General features: G+C 54.2%; 1 protein-coding gene and 1 pseudogene across 1 annotated transcript; one reads left to right on the top strand and one right to left on the bottom strand.

Moving 5' to 3' along the window:
- Nucleotides 1–767: 767 nt before the first annotated feature.
- LOC141478497 (olfactory receptor 14J1-like) lies at nt 768–1,684 on the bottom strand (annotated as a pseudogene).
- A 10,218-nt stretch (nt 1,685–11,902) lies between these two features.
- LOC141478483 (olfactory receptor 14J1-like) lies at nt 11,903–12,493 on the top strand. The gene has a single exon (XM_074167525.1). The coding sequence runs from the start codon at nt 11,903–11,905 to the stop codon at nt 12,491–12,493; it is 591 nt and encodes a 196-aa protein (XP_074023626.1).
- The last annotated feature ends 243 nt before the right edge of the window (nt 12,494–12,736 follow it).

Raw genomic sequence — 12,736 nt, 5'->3', positions numbered from 1 at the left:
TTCCTAGGATGCCTGGCTGTGCAAGGACTCTGTTGTGTGCCCACGCCTTGCACACTCACACGGTTAAGCTCTGCACTTGTGTTTTCAAATGTGGGGCACTTTCCTGGGAAAAGGAAATGCCAACTTTATAAAAAGAACTATGACTTCATGCCCTGCCCTGAGGAGTCTCTGATATGATGGAGGTGCTGTTAGGGAGTTCAGCTCTGGAAGGGAATTGCCCAGTGCCTGTCCTGACCTGTGGTCCAGGGCTGCCCCACAGCAGGAGGATGAGCTGCCAGAGCACTCGGGCTCCATAGCAAGGCAAGGGCTCAGAAGGCAAGTGTGGGTGTGGAAAGAGAACAAATTGGAAAAGACCAAGGTTGGTGCTCGCTGACAGAGCTGCTGTGCTCGGACTCTTTCCCCTCCACCTCTGCTCACAGGCATTGCCCTGCAGCTCCAGAGAAAGCCTGAGAGGAAGGATTTTGGGCAACAGGTTGCTGGATGGTTCTATATTTTATTTTAATACACAGAGAGAGCAGGTCCTCATTTATACAGTATGTAGATTTCACAAATTTGGAAAAATGCATAATTCGAAACAGCAAAACAAGTTGGTTTTCTTGGTAGAAAACATTATAGAAAGTAAAGCAAAAAAGAAAAAAACAACAAAAGCCAAACAAAGGCCTAAACACAGAATTAAAACTAACATAAATTACAGTACATGAGCTTGACATATAATGAGTTACGTTAACAGTGATTTGTAGAAGAAGACAGCTTATTGTTTCAGAAAATCATCTGGTCATCAGTTTCCACACTGCACCTTTGAGCTCCTTGTTCCTCATGCTGTAGATGAGGGGGTTCACTGCTGGAGGCACCACCGAGTACAGAAATGACACCACCAGATCCAGGGATGGGGAGGAGATAGAGGGGGGCTTCAGGTGGGCAAAGAAGACAGTGCTGATAAACAGGGAGACCACGGCCAGGTGAGGGAGGCACGTGGAAAAGGCTTTGTGCCGTCCCTGCTCAGAGGGGATCCTCAGCACAGCCCTGAAGATCTGCACATAGGACAACATGATGAAAACAAAACAAACCAAACCAAACAAGGAACTAACCACAATAAGAACAACTTCCCTGAGGTAGGAGTGTGAGCAGGAGAGCTTGAGGATCTGGGGGATTTCACAGAAGAACTGGTCCAGGACATTGCCTGACAGAGGGGTAGGGAAAATGTATTGGCCGTATGCAGGAGAGCACTGAGAAACCCACTGCCCCAGGCAGCTGCTGCCATGTGGACACAAGCTCTGCTGCCCAGGAGGGTCCCGTAGTGCAGGGGTTGGCAGATGGCAACGTAGCGGTCATAGGACATGACAGTGAGAAGAAAATATTCTGATGACATCAAAAAGAGAAAAAGAAATATCTGGGCAGCACACCCCCGGTAGGAGATGGCCCTAGTGTCCCAGAGAGAATTGGCCATGGCTTTGGGGACAGTGGTGGAGATGGATCCCAGGTCAAGAACGGAGAGGTTGAGGAGGAAGAAGTACATGGGGGTGTGGAGGCGGTGGTCACAGGCGATGGCGGTGATGATGAGTGCGTTTCCCAGGAGGGCAGCCAGGTAGATGCCCAGGAAGAGCCCGAAGTGCAAGAGCTGCAGCTCCCGTGTGTCTGCGAATGCCAGGAGGAGGAACTGGGTGATGGAGCTGCTGTTGGACATTTGTTTTCTCTGGCCATGGGGCAACGTTGAAAGAGGAGACAATATTGAAAAACTAATGAAGACTTCCTTAATCCCATCCCATGCTCTTTCCCCAAAAATCCCCCCAAAATCACTTTTCTTTCTTTGGAATAATTTCATTCTGCTCCTTTTTCAGAAAACAAGTTTCTGCTGCTGAATGAGGGAACGTCCTTTGCAGGGGTAGAAATCCCTCTCCTTCCCATTTCCTTTAGCCTGAACACTGCTGATCCCTGGGGGACAAAAGGGCTCTCTGTGCCCTGGGGCAGAGCCAGGAGAGCTGCTCTGCACACCAGTACCTGCTGGTCACCACCCAGGTGTCCTGTGCTTACACCTCTCTCCGTGGGAGAATGGTCTCCCTGACACCATCCTTGAGGAAGAAAACGGCCTTTTGTGAGTGTGGGAGAGTCCAGGTTCCAAGTCCATTTCTCCCGTCTGTTGTCCCTTTCCCTGTGCAGCTGAGCAGAGAGGGATGCAGAGGGGTGGCCTGGCTCTCTGCCGCCTGGGGCTGTCCCTGCTGGGAGCTGTCTCTCTGTCCCCAGGTCTCTCCCTGTCACTGCTCCCAGAGCCCCCCCACCCACCCTGTGCTCAGCTCTGCCCTGCAGACCCCTCCTGGCAGCAGGGCACTGCCCAGGGACATCTCCCTGTTTGTGGGTCCTGAGCAGTAGATGAGGTAAAGCCTGATGCTGCAGGCAAAGGTGATGCTGCTGCTGTCTGTAGGGAGAGGAGTGGGGGAAGGCACGGTATGAGGTTTCTGGCAGATCTGCTGATCCCTCAGTTCAGTGAGAGCTCCTTTCCCTTTTCCCTTGGGAGAAAGCTGACAGCACAGAAAAATGAAAAGTCTTCGTCTTTAATGGAGCCCCTGCCTTGCCCTTCCTCTTGAAACGCTGCCTCTGCCAATGTCCTGGGGGTGATCTGGAGCTCTCAGCAGCCCTGTCCCATGCAGTAGGACATCCCTGATATCCCTCGTGAATGCAGTAGGATCTTTTACTGACAGTGGTCACTCCTTCCACTCCAGCTTCTCCCCACAGATGCTCCATGGGGAGATCTCTGGGTAGGCTGAGAGCTGACCCTGGCAGGCAGCAAAGTCCCTGTCCTGGCACACAGACCCCTGGGGTGCAGGGACCCTGCTCTGCAGGACAGCCCTGGGCACCCCTGGACGCACTCCCAGCTTCACACCCTCTCGGCTGTCCCCAGCAGAAGGCAGCCTTCAATCCTTGTCCCTGTGATGGTGCAGAAGGGAAACACTGCTCTGCAGCACGTCCTCCTTCTCCACACCAGAGAAGCCAGGAGAGCCGTCCTGAGAGGTCCTAGCAGTCATACAATGTGTCAGCTCTAGAAGATCCATCTAGGATTCTTATCGTAATTTGCCGGTTGCCAGAGACTTTCTGTGTCAAGAGATGTGAAGATCTCCCCATGAGCAAGCTCAGAACCGTCCCCCGACTCCCAGCTGCCTCTATCCTCTCTGTACCTCACTCCCCTCGGTGCCTGCAGGCAGTGCCCTCAGCCCTTGGCAGAGGAGCTGCTCCTGGGCAGAGCTGTCTCTCTGCCGCGCTGCCCCATGGCCAGGAGCTCCCTCCATCCCAGGAGCCCGGCCCAGCTCAGCAGCAGAGCAACAGCCCAAGGCAGCACTTTTTCTGCCCCTCTGGAATTCCTTGAGGTGTCCCTGGGGCTCCAGGGGAAACTGTTGTGAAGTAGGCTGAAATCACCACTGATTTTGCCTCTCTTAGCTCTGGAGAGACACTTCTTTCCAGCAGTAGCATTTCTCAATCACAGACAGATTGAGGTCCAAGAATACCTGTTCTGTTGTGGTTTCAGACAGGACACCCAGACAATGCCAGAGAGGAATCTCCTTCAATCTCTTCTCAGGGAAGGGATTCCGCTGAGTCAACGGAGGCTTCTCATCCTGGGTTTGTAGTCCCTAGAGCTAAGAGAGGAGTCAGCTCCATCCCTGGCACACCACAAACCCCCACGAGGTGGGATTCCTCTTGCCTCCATTCAGATGTGCACAAAATCAGGTCCTGCCTGTGAGCTCCTTGTCTCAGGTCCCCTGGTACTGAATGGAGATGGAGGGCAGGAGTCAGATGTTCAGACACAGACACCTGGGGACATATTTGGTGCCAGCGGTGACCAAGATGCAGCTGGGAACTGCAAGCTCTAGTGGAGCAATTCTTAGAGACGGGGCAGCATCTGGGGGCATCTTCTTGGAGGTTAGTGGGAAATCCCTTGGGCGACATTTAAACAACAAAAGGTGCCCACATGTAGGAGAAGTGAACCTGTGACTGTCCTTATGTTCGGGGCAGCGCAGAGAGGGATTCGGCTGACCTCGTGGTATCAGGCCTGTGGTGCTGTGGGAGGTGCCAGGGCTCTGCAGCACAACTGCCTGCACCTGCCATGGACAGCACAGGAACCCCATCCCCGTTCAGACCAGCTGTGTGGCGGCCATCACCCAGGGCATCTCAGACAGAGTCGGGGCCTTTGGGCCAGCGACTGAATCCCGCCACTGCAGTGACGCAAGGGCTGTCCCTTCTCTATCCAGTAGATGCTGGGCAGGGCATGAACACCCAGCACATCACACCAGGGTCTCCACTCGTCTTCCTTCACCCTCAAACTCTTCCAGTTCTTCTCTCCTCCAGCGTTCAAGCATCCCCTTGATGATACAACCCTGGGTCAGGCCAATGATTTCTACAGTGGGTCTGAATCACACGGTGTCCACACCAAGGACGTTTTCAACATCATCCCTTCCTTCCTGAGATAAGATTCACCTCCCGCACAGGCCCTCGGGGCTGCAGAGACACAACAGACAGCAAAGCCCTCTCCTGCTCCAAGGGCACACACCAGCTCTTTCTCTTTGGCCTTGGGGCGAGCAGGGTTTGCTCTCTTTGTGGGCATGTGATTTCTGCTTCACACTGCCATCTGCCCTCCGCTCCAGCATGTCTCTGCTCTGAAGCAGAGCCTTTGCACATTTGAGGTCTTATGGGCTGGAAGCAGGTTTTCCCTCTGCAAGTCTGCTCTCAGCCCAGCTGAGGTGCTGCTGCCCAGACGTGCCCCAATGCCCTCAGCCTGGGGCACAGAGAGGAGGAGCTGGAGCTGTGTGTGCAACCTCTTCCTTCCACTTGGAGGGAATAACAGCTGGAGGGGTGTTGGGACAGCTCACATGCCTGGGGGCTGTGATGGGGGGTTCAGGATGATCAGGAGGCCAGCAAGGTCAGGAGGGAGGTGCCCTCAGTGTGAAGGAGCTGCTCAGATGTGTGGAGCTCCTCTATGGGACGAACAAGTTGAATGAACCTTTGTGGCTGATGGTCAGAGGAGAGGCTGGTAAGGGTGACATTGCCGTGGGTGGTGAAGAGTCTATTAAACTCCCTTTGCTGGCTGAAATGACTCTGGCATTCACTGGAAGGGGACCACAGCAGCATGCAAACTGTCCTGGAGTTTCTTGGAGGATCTTGGTCAAGGCACAGCTTGGGACACAGGTGCCAGATTGGCCAAAAATGGTGATGCTCATCTGCATCTGTTACTCTCAAAGAAGGAAGAGGTGGACACCGGTGTGACCTTGAAGTGTTTTGACCGTGAAATTGTGGGGGTCTCACCTCCCAAGGGGAAGGAGAAGAGCGCAGATGCCAGACCTGAGAGGAGCAGACTTTGGCCACGTCTTGCGACTTTGAGTAGGGGAGCCCATGTGAGCAGCAGTGAGGGGCAGCAGAGCTCAGTAGAGCTGGTCTGCAAGGGCAGAGTCTTTCAAGTACGAGAGTGTGGTCACACCAATACTCAGGACAACAAGCAGAGGTATCAGGAGAGAAGCTTCGGGAAACAAGAAACTCAAAGGGAAGTTCCATAGAAAATAGGAACCATGCGAGATGTGGATGCAATGATCAAAAACAAAGGGGGAATTCAGAAATGCAGTTGGATTTGTGAACACCAGAGCTCCCACAGAGTAAGAACACTTGAGAGGGAGTTCAAGGGCACAAGGATGAGCTGTTCCTACTCCAGAAACAGTTAAAGAAGAAACAAAGAGACTGTGTGGCCACTGCTGAATTTGCTAAAAGTAGGTGTGGGTAGGGCTGAGGTACTCTTGGCCTTTTTCTTCACCGGTAAGGCCTCCCAGTTCCATGTGCCTAAGAGGTAGAACACCATGTGAAATCCAGCAGTGCATGGTCATCCCTTAATAGGCTGTTGGACCAGAGAGGTTGAATCCCAGGATGCTGAGAGACCAGGCTGATGTCAGAGCAGGGCTGCTCTGATCCATTTGGGAAGGTCATCACGACGGGAGAAAGCAAAAAGCAAACCTGGCACACATCTTCTAAAAAGGCCTCAGGACTGCGCAGGGGAATTACAGGCCGCAGTGACAGAGGCCAGGGGCTGCGTGGCTGGGCAGCAGCTTGGTGGAAATGGCCCTGGAGATCCTTGAGCTTCATCAGACAAAACATGAGCCATCAGCAAAGGCGGCCAAGAGTGTCCGGGGCTGCGTGAGCAGGAGCACAGCCAGAAGAAGTGATTGTCCTCCTCTGCTCAGCACCTTTTACACCACACCCTGCCCAGTGACAGTGAGACAATGGCAAACAGGAACCAGCTCACAGGAGGGTCGCTGAGGTGGTAATCCTTCCATTACCCTTCAAGAGTTACTGTGATTTCCCTAAGAATATCAGCATCTACAAGAACAAAAAACATTAAATCAACAAAAGCATTCCCCTGCCTAAATACAAATATCTGCAGCAGAGCAACCTGCGTCTGAGGTAGCCCCCCTGGGCAATGCCAATGGCATCAGTATTTCAATATACAGCATGACAGCCAGTCCACAAGGACGAATCTGAAGTGTTTCAGATGAAGGCTGGTCTCGCAAAAGTCTCTCTTTGTGTCCCCTGGTGCCACGGACATTGCTCATTAGACACCCTCTCCAGAGAGTGGCAGAGCCTGGATCCCCTTCTCAGGACAGTCTCTGTGCCAGGAAGCCACAGGCATGGGGGGAGCTCACCTGGTTCTTACTGGAACTGCTCTTTCTGCACAGACAATCATAAAAACCCAACCATTTCCTGAGAGAGGGTAAAAAAGTCCTGTTATGGCCAGTATTGCTCACCATGAGCTCTGGAGATGGCAAGGAAGATGCTAAGGCACATGGAAAATAAGGGCGTGACTGGTGACAGCCAACACGGCTTCACAAAACGCAAGTCATGCCTGACAAATTTGGTGGCCTTCTGTGATGGCGCTACAGCATTGGTAGATAAGGGGAGAGCAACAGACGTCATCTACCTGGACTTGTGCAGTGTTTGACACCGTCCCGCATGACATCCTGGTCTCTAAATTGGGGAGACACGGATCGGATGGATGGACCACTCGGTGGTTAAGGAATTGGCTGGATGGTCACACGCAAAGGGTTGTGGTCAATGGCTCAATGTCCAAGTAGTGGACAAGTGGTGTTCCTCAGGGGTCAGTACTGGGACCGGCACTGTTCAACATCTTTGTTGGAGACACGGACAGTGGGATAGAGTGGACCCTCAGCAAGTTTGCCGACAACACCAAGCTGGGTGGCGCAGTCAACAGGCTGGAGGGAAGGAATGCCATCCAGAGGGACCTGGACAGCCTGGAGAGGTGGGAACCGTGTGAACCTCATGAAGTTCACCTAGACCAAGTGCAAGGTCCTGCATCCGGGACATGGCAATCCCAGGCACAAATACAGGTTGGACAGAGAATGGATTGAGAGCAGCCCTGAGGAGAAGGACCTGGGGGTGTTGGTGGACAAGAAGCTCAACATGAGCCGTCAATGTGCACTGGCAGCCCAGAAAGCCAACCACATCCTGGGCTACATCCCCAGCAGCCTGGCCAGCGGGGAAAGGAGGGGGGATTCTGCCCCTCTGCTCCGCTCTGGTGAGACCCCACCTGGAGTACTGCATCCATCTCTAGAGTCCTCAGCAGAGGATGGACGTGGACCTGTTGGAACGGGTCCAGCAGAGGGCCACGGAGATGATCAGAGGGCTGGAGCACCTCTGCTGTGAGGACACGCTGAGAGAGCTGGAGTTGTTCAGCCTGGAGAAGGTCTCTGGGGAGACTTGAGCAACCTGGTCTGCGGGAAGTGTCCCTGCCCAATGCAGGGGGCTGGAACTTGATGATCTTTAAGGATCTTTCCAAGCCGAACCATTCAATGATTCTGTGATTCTATGATGCAGTCTGGGGCATCTGTGACACACCCGCCCTAATGGGAATGGCTTTCCTGTAGGTCCTGTGCAGTCCCTGCCCGTCCTGGCATCTCCTAGAGCTCTGTGGGCCTGGACTGGAACATTGAGTAGCTGCCCTGAATTCTGTTAGGCAATGAGGGGCTGAACTTGGGACAAATGCCATTGTAGTCACTGGAGATTGAGTAAATTCAGCTGGTGGAAAAGAGAGAGACCTTGCTCTCCCTACAGGACATGACTGCAGTCCATTCATATGAACACCTCTGTGAACTGCCATGAACATCAGGAGTAGGAAAAGGTTCCTTTTATTTGGGCATCAGCTGTCATTTCACTTGGCTAAAGGATTTCCCACCAGGCTCATGTACGATCCCCGAGATGTTTCCCCGTCTCTATCACCGTCCCCATTACAGCTTGCAGTTTCCTGCGTGTACCTTGCACCACCTCTGGCAACTGGAATGTTCCCAGGCATTTGCATCTGAACATTTCACTCCCGCCCTCCATCTCCATTACTTAGCGTGGGAGTGGAGAAAAGAGGCTCCCATGCAGGTGCCTATTTTGTGCACAGCTCAACACCTGAGGAAAGAGGAATCCCATCTCCTGTGGGCTTCTAGCAGGCATGGAAGGGAGCTGAGTCTCCATCAAATGCTAGGAATAGAAACGCAGGATGAGATGCCTCGATTCCCTCAGCTGAATCCCTTCCCTCAGCAGGGGTAAAGGAGATGCCTGTCTGTCCCCGTCTGGCTGTCCTGTCTAATGATGGGCCAAGGAAAGTTGATATTTAGAGCTAACTCTGTCTCTCAGCAGGGAAATGACACTTCTGGAAAGGAGTGTCTCTATCCAGCTGAGAGAGAGAACATCAGGGATTGCATCAGCAGGTTCCCCTGCAGCCCCAGGGACACCTCAAGGGATTCCAGAGGGGGCAGAAAAGGTACTGCCTTGGGCTGTTGCTCTGCTGCTGAGCTGGGCCGGGCTCCTGGGATGGAGGGAGCTCCTGGCCATGGGGCAGCGCGGCAGAGAGACAGCTCTGCCCAGGAGCAGCTCCTCTGCCAAGTGCAGCAGGGCTGAGGGCACTGCCTGCAGGCACCGAGGGGAGAGGAGGGAAGCAAGACAGAGGCTAAAGGCAGCCTGGGGTGGGAGGACAGATGAGAGCTCGCCTGGAGAGAAATCTTCACAGCCCTTGACACGGTAAGTCTCTGGCTGCAGGGCAATGCAGCTGCAGTTCCTGGAAAGACCTCCTAAAGCTGGCACATCCCACAGCCCATGGGATCTGTCAGGAGGACTCTCAGTTTCCCCCGCGTAGAACAAGGACGTGCTTTGGAGCACGGCTTCCCTGCTGCACCCTCAGCCGGCCAGGGCATGTCGGCTGCCTTCCCCTGGGGGAGGCTGCAGAGTGTGAAGCCGGGTGTGCAGCCAGGAGTACTCAGGGCTGTCCTTCAGAGCAGGGTCTCTGCACCGCAGGGGGCTGTGTGCCAGCGCAGGGACTTTGTCTCTTGCCAGGGTCAACACTCAGTCTGCCCAGGTTGTTCCCACAGCGGTGTGGGGAGAAGCTCTGGGGAGAAGCAGGAGAGGGTCCTTCTGCTGTCAAGACGGTGTTGAGTTGGTCAGGGCTGCTCACAGCTCCAGATCACCCCTACACGCTTCCAAGGGAACTATTTCCTCAGGTTGTGTTTCCAGTTTCTTATCCGGGGGGTGCGGGGAGAGAGGTGGAAAAAGGGATGAATGTGTAAGGATCTCTCGAGTTTGCAGAAGTCACTGTGATTCCTGAGCTGCAACTTTGAGGCATCAGTTGGTCTAAAAGAAGCCTCCTAAGGGGCCTTCAGCCGCTCCTCTGCCCATGGAGAGCACCAGCATCACCTCTGCTGGACCATCAGGGTTGCTCTGACCTGCCCTTTTGCACCTGCAAACAGGAACATGAACCCAGCCCCTGCCCTGCAAACAGGCAGGTGTCTGTAGGGCCAAGGTGAGTGCACAGAGGTTGGGATGGGCTCTGTGAGTGCTGACAGGGAAAGACACGGCACAGGGAGACACTTCCCAGGAGGAAAATGTCCAGGCAGCAAGGATATGACCAGGGAACGAGAGGAAACTTAAACCAGAAATGTTGTGGGAGGGAGAATTCCGCAAACTCCGTACGATCCCCTCCAATGCAGACCCCTTCCCTTGAGCAAGCCCCCCCGTGCCTCCCCTCCCACCAAAGCCTCTGCCCTCAGGGCTGTGGGGTCCAAGGCATGAACCACCTCCTCTGCAGCCGGAGCTCCAGCAGAGCCGTGGTGCAGCTCTCCAGCCACCTGCCCCATTCTCCCTGCGGAGCAGCGGGGCTGAGAGCGACTGCCCGGCAGTGTCGGTGTCTGGGAGGTGACAGGCACAGCTGGGTACGGGTGATGCTGTCCCGAGCACCCGGCTGCCTCTGCCCTGGCCTCCTTCAGCCAGACCCTCGCTGCAGTTTCCCTTGTTTCTCCACTTGTCTGTGTTATTGCTGCTCTTTTCTTGTTCTCACTCTCGGGCTCTCTGGGGATGGGAGTTTCAGCTGCAGAGTCACACATTGATCTTGTGCGTCCTCCCATGCACGTGTGTCCATGGGAACAAGGGTCCCAGCTTTCCTCTCGCCTGTGCGGCTGTGGACAATGCAGCCTGTGGGGCTGGGGAATCAGCTGGTTTTCCCTTCGTGAGATAACATCGTGAAAAAACTGATGTATCTCCTTGAGGTGTCCTTCCAAGCTGTGAGCTGCCCTCCAGGATGCAAATCTGTCCCATAGCATCTTTGTGTTACCTGAAAGCCCCATGGAGAAGCGCAGAGACGCTATGACCAAGGAAATGCTGTTGGGTTGGTGAAATGAGCCCTGTGTGTCCTGGGCTGGAAGTGGTTGCTGAGACGTTGAGAAAGGGTGAGACATTTAGTTGTCTGCAGTGGATCCCTCTGCTCTCAGCAGGTTCTGCTGACGTTTCAGGGAAACATTGAGGGCGTGTGATCGCCCTCCATCTCAGAAAGGCGCAAGCCCAGTGTGTCAGGGGCTGAGGGACAGCCCAGCTCCCCTTGCTCTGTACTAAGCCACAGGCAATCCTCTTGCCTTGCAGGATTCACTCTGCTCTCCCTGAGTGCAGCAGGAATACTGAGGGTTTCTGACATCCCACAATGGGACGGAGGGAATTTTTTTTTCAAAAAAGCTCTCAGTTGGCCTCTGCCTCCCTCACTCCTTCGAAGAGGGAGTGCAGGTACTGGCACACCCTTGTGCATTGGGCATGGTTTTATCTGACAAAGTCAAACACCAGGACTGGCCCCTGCTTCCAGCGTTCCTGTGAACTCTCTGCTGCAGAGCAGGGCTGACTCCTCGGCACCAGTGGGCAGAGGCCCAGCTCCTCATGGCACGTTCAACCAGCACGGTAGCAGAGCTTCAGCCATGGAGCTGAAGGAAGCTCTCCTAGAAAAGGAATACAGGGGGTAAGGCGTGTAGCAGGGAAGGGTCTGTAGGAAAAGGCTTTGGTTTTGCTGCTAAAAGTCTCCCATAACTTGTCAATGACTTTTTTTCCTTGCAGGGGTCTCCATGCCCAGAGGCAGCAAATGTCCAACAGCAGCTCCATCACACAGCTCCATAGGGTTCCATGAGAACTGGAGTACGTTTTGCTCTGAGACGTCCACCGTAACTTGTCACTGCCTTTTCTTCCTTGGACAGGTTCCAGTGCGCAGAGGAAGCAAATGTCCAACAGCAGCTCCATCACCCAGTTCCTCCTCCTGGCATTCGCAGACACACGGGAGCTGCAGCTCTTGCACTTCGGGCTCTTCCTGGGCATCTACCTGGCTGCCCTCCTGGGAAACGCACTCATCATCACCGCCATCGCCTGTGACCACCGCCTCCACACCCCCATGTACTTCTTCCTCCTCAACCTCTCCGTTCTTGACCTGGGATCCATCTCCACCACTGTCCCCAAAGCCATGGCCAATTCCCTGTTTGACACCAGGGCCATCTCCTACTGGGGATGTGTTGCACAGCTATTTCTGTTTGTCTTCATGATGGCAGCAGAGTTTTATCTTCTCACAGTCATGGCCTATGACCGCTACGCTGCCATCTGCCAACCCCTGCACTACGGGACCCTCCTGGGCAGCAGAGCTTGTGTCCACATGGCAGCAGCTGCCTGGGGCAGTGGGTTTCTCAATGCTCTCCTGCACACGGCCAATACATTTTCCCTACCCGTCTGCCAGGGCAATGTCCTGGACCAGTTCTTCTGTGAAGTTCCCCAGATCCTCAAGCTCTCCTGCTCACACTCCTACCTCAGGGAAGTTGGGCTTCTTGTGGTCAGTGCCTGTTTAGCATTTGGTTGTTTTGTTTTCATTGTGGTGTCCTATGTGCAGATCTTCAGGGCCGTGCTGAGGATCCCCTCTGAGCAGGGACGGCACAAAGCCTTTTCCACGTGCCTCCCTCACCTGGCCGTGGTCTCCCTTGTTATCACCACTGGCATGTTTGTCTACCTGAAGCCCCCCTCCATCTCCTCCCCATCCCTGGATCTGGTGGTGTCATTTCTGTACTCGGTGGTGCCTCCAGCAGTGAACCCCCTCATCTACAGCATGAGGAACCAGGAGCTGAAAGACACATCGAAGAAGCTGATTCTGTCGCTAATCTCTCAGCAGCATTAACCTGCCCATGTCTCTTCAGAAGTGATTTCAGATTCATCTGGGGAACTTCCTGGGCTTTGGGCCTTTTCTCTGTGATAACCATGTGTGTCCAGGAACCTTCTACTTCCCCACAAGCATGAACCCAGCCCTTCTGACCCTGAGGCCTGTTCACGTGTGCCTGGCACAGGGGTACAGCTGACCTCCCATCTCATGTCTCTTTAATAAAATGGGATTTCTTCAGTGCCGCTGTGTGGAGGTTTGGCT

The sequence above is a fragment of the Numenius arquata genome, unplaced genomic scaffold (genome assembly GCF_964106895.1).
Source record: "Numenius arquata unplaced genomic scaffold, bNumArq3.hap1.1 HAP1_SCAFFOLD_49, whole genome shotgun sequence".
NCBI classification, from domain to species: Eukaryota; Metazoa; Chordata; class Aves; order Charadriiformes; family Scolopacidae; genus Numenius; species Numenius arquata.
This window is presented reverse-complemented; position numbering and strand designations above follow the sequence as displayed.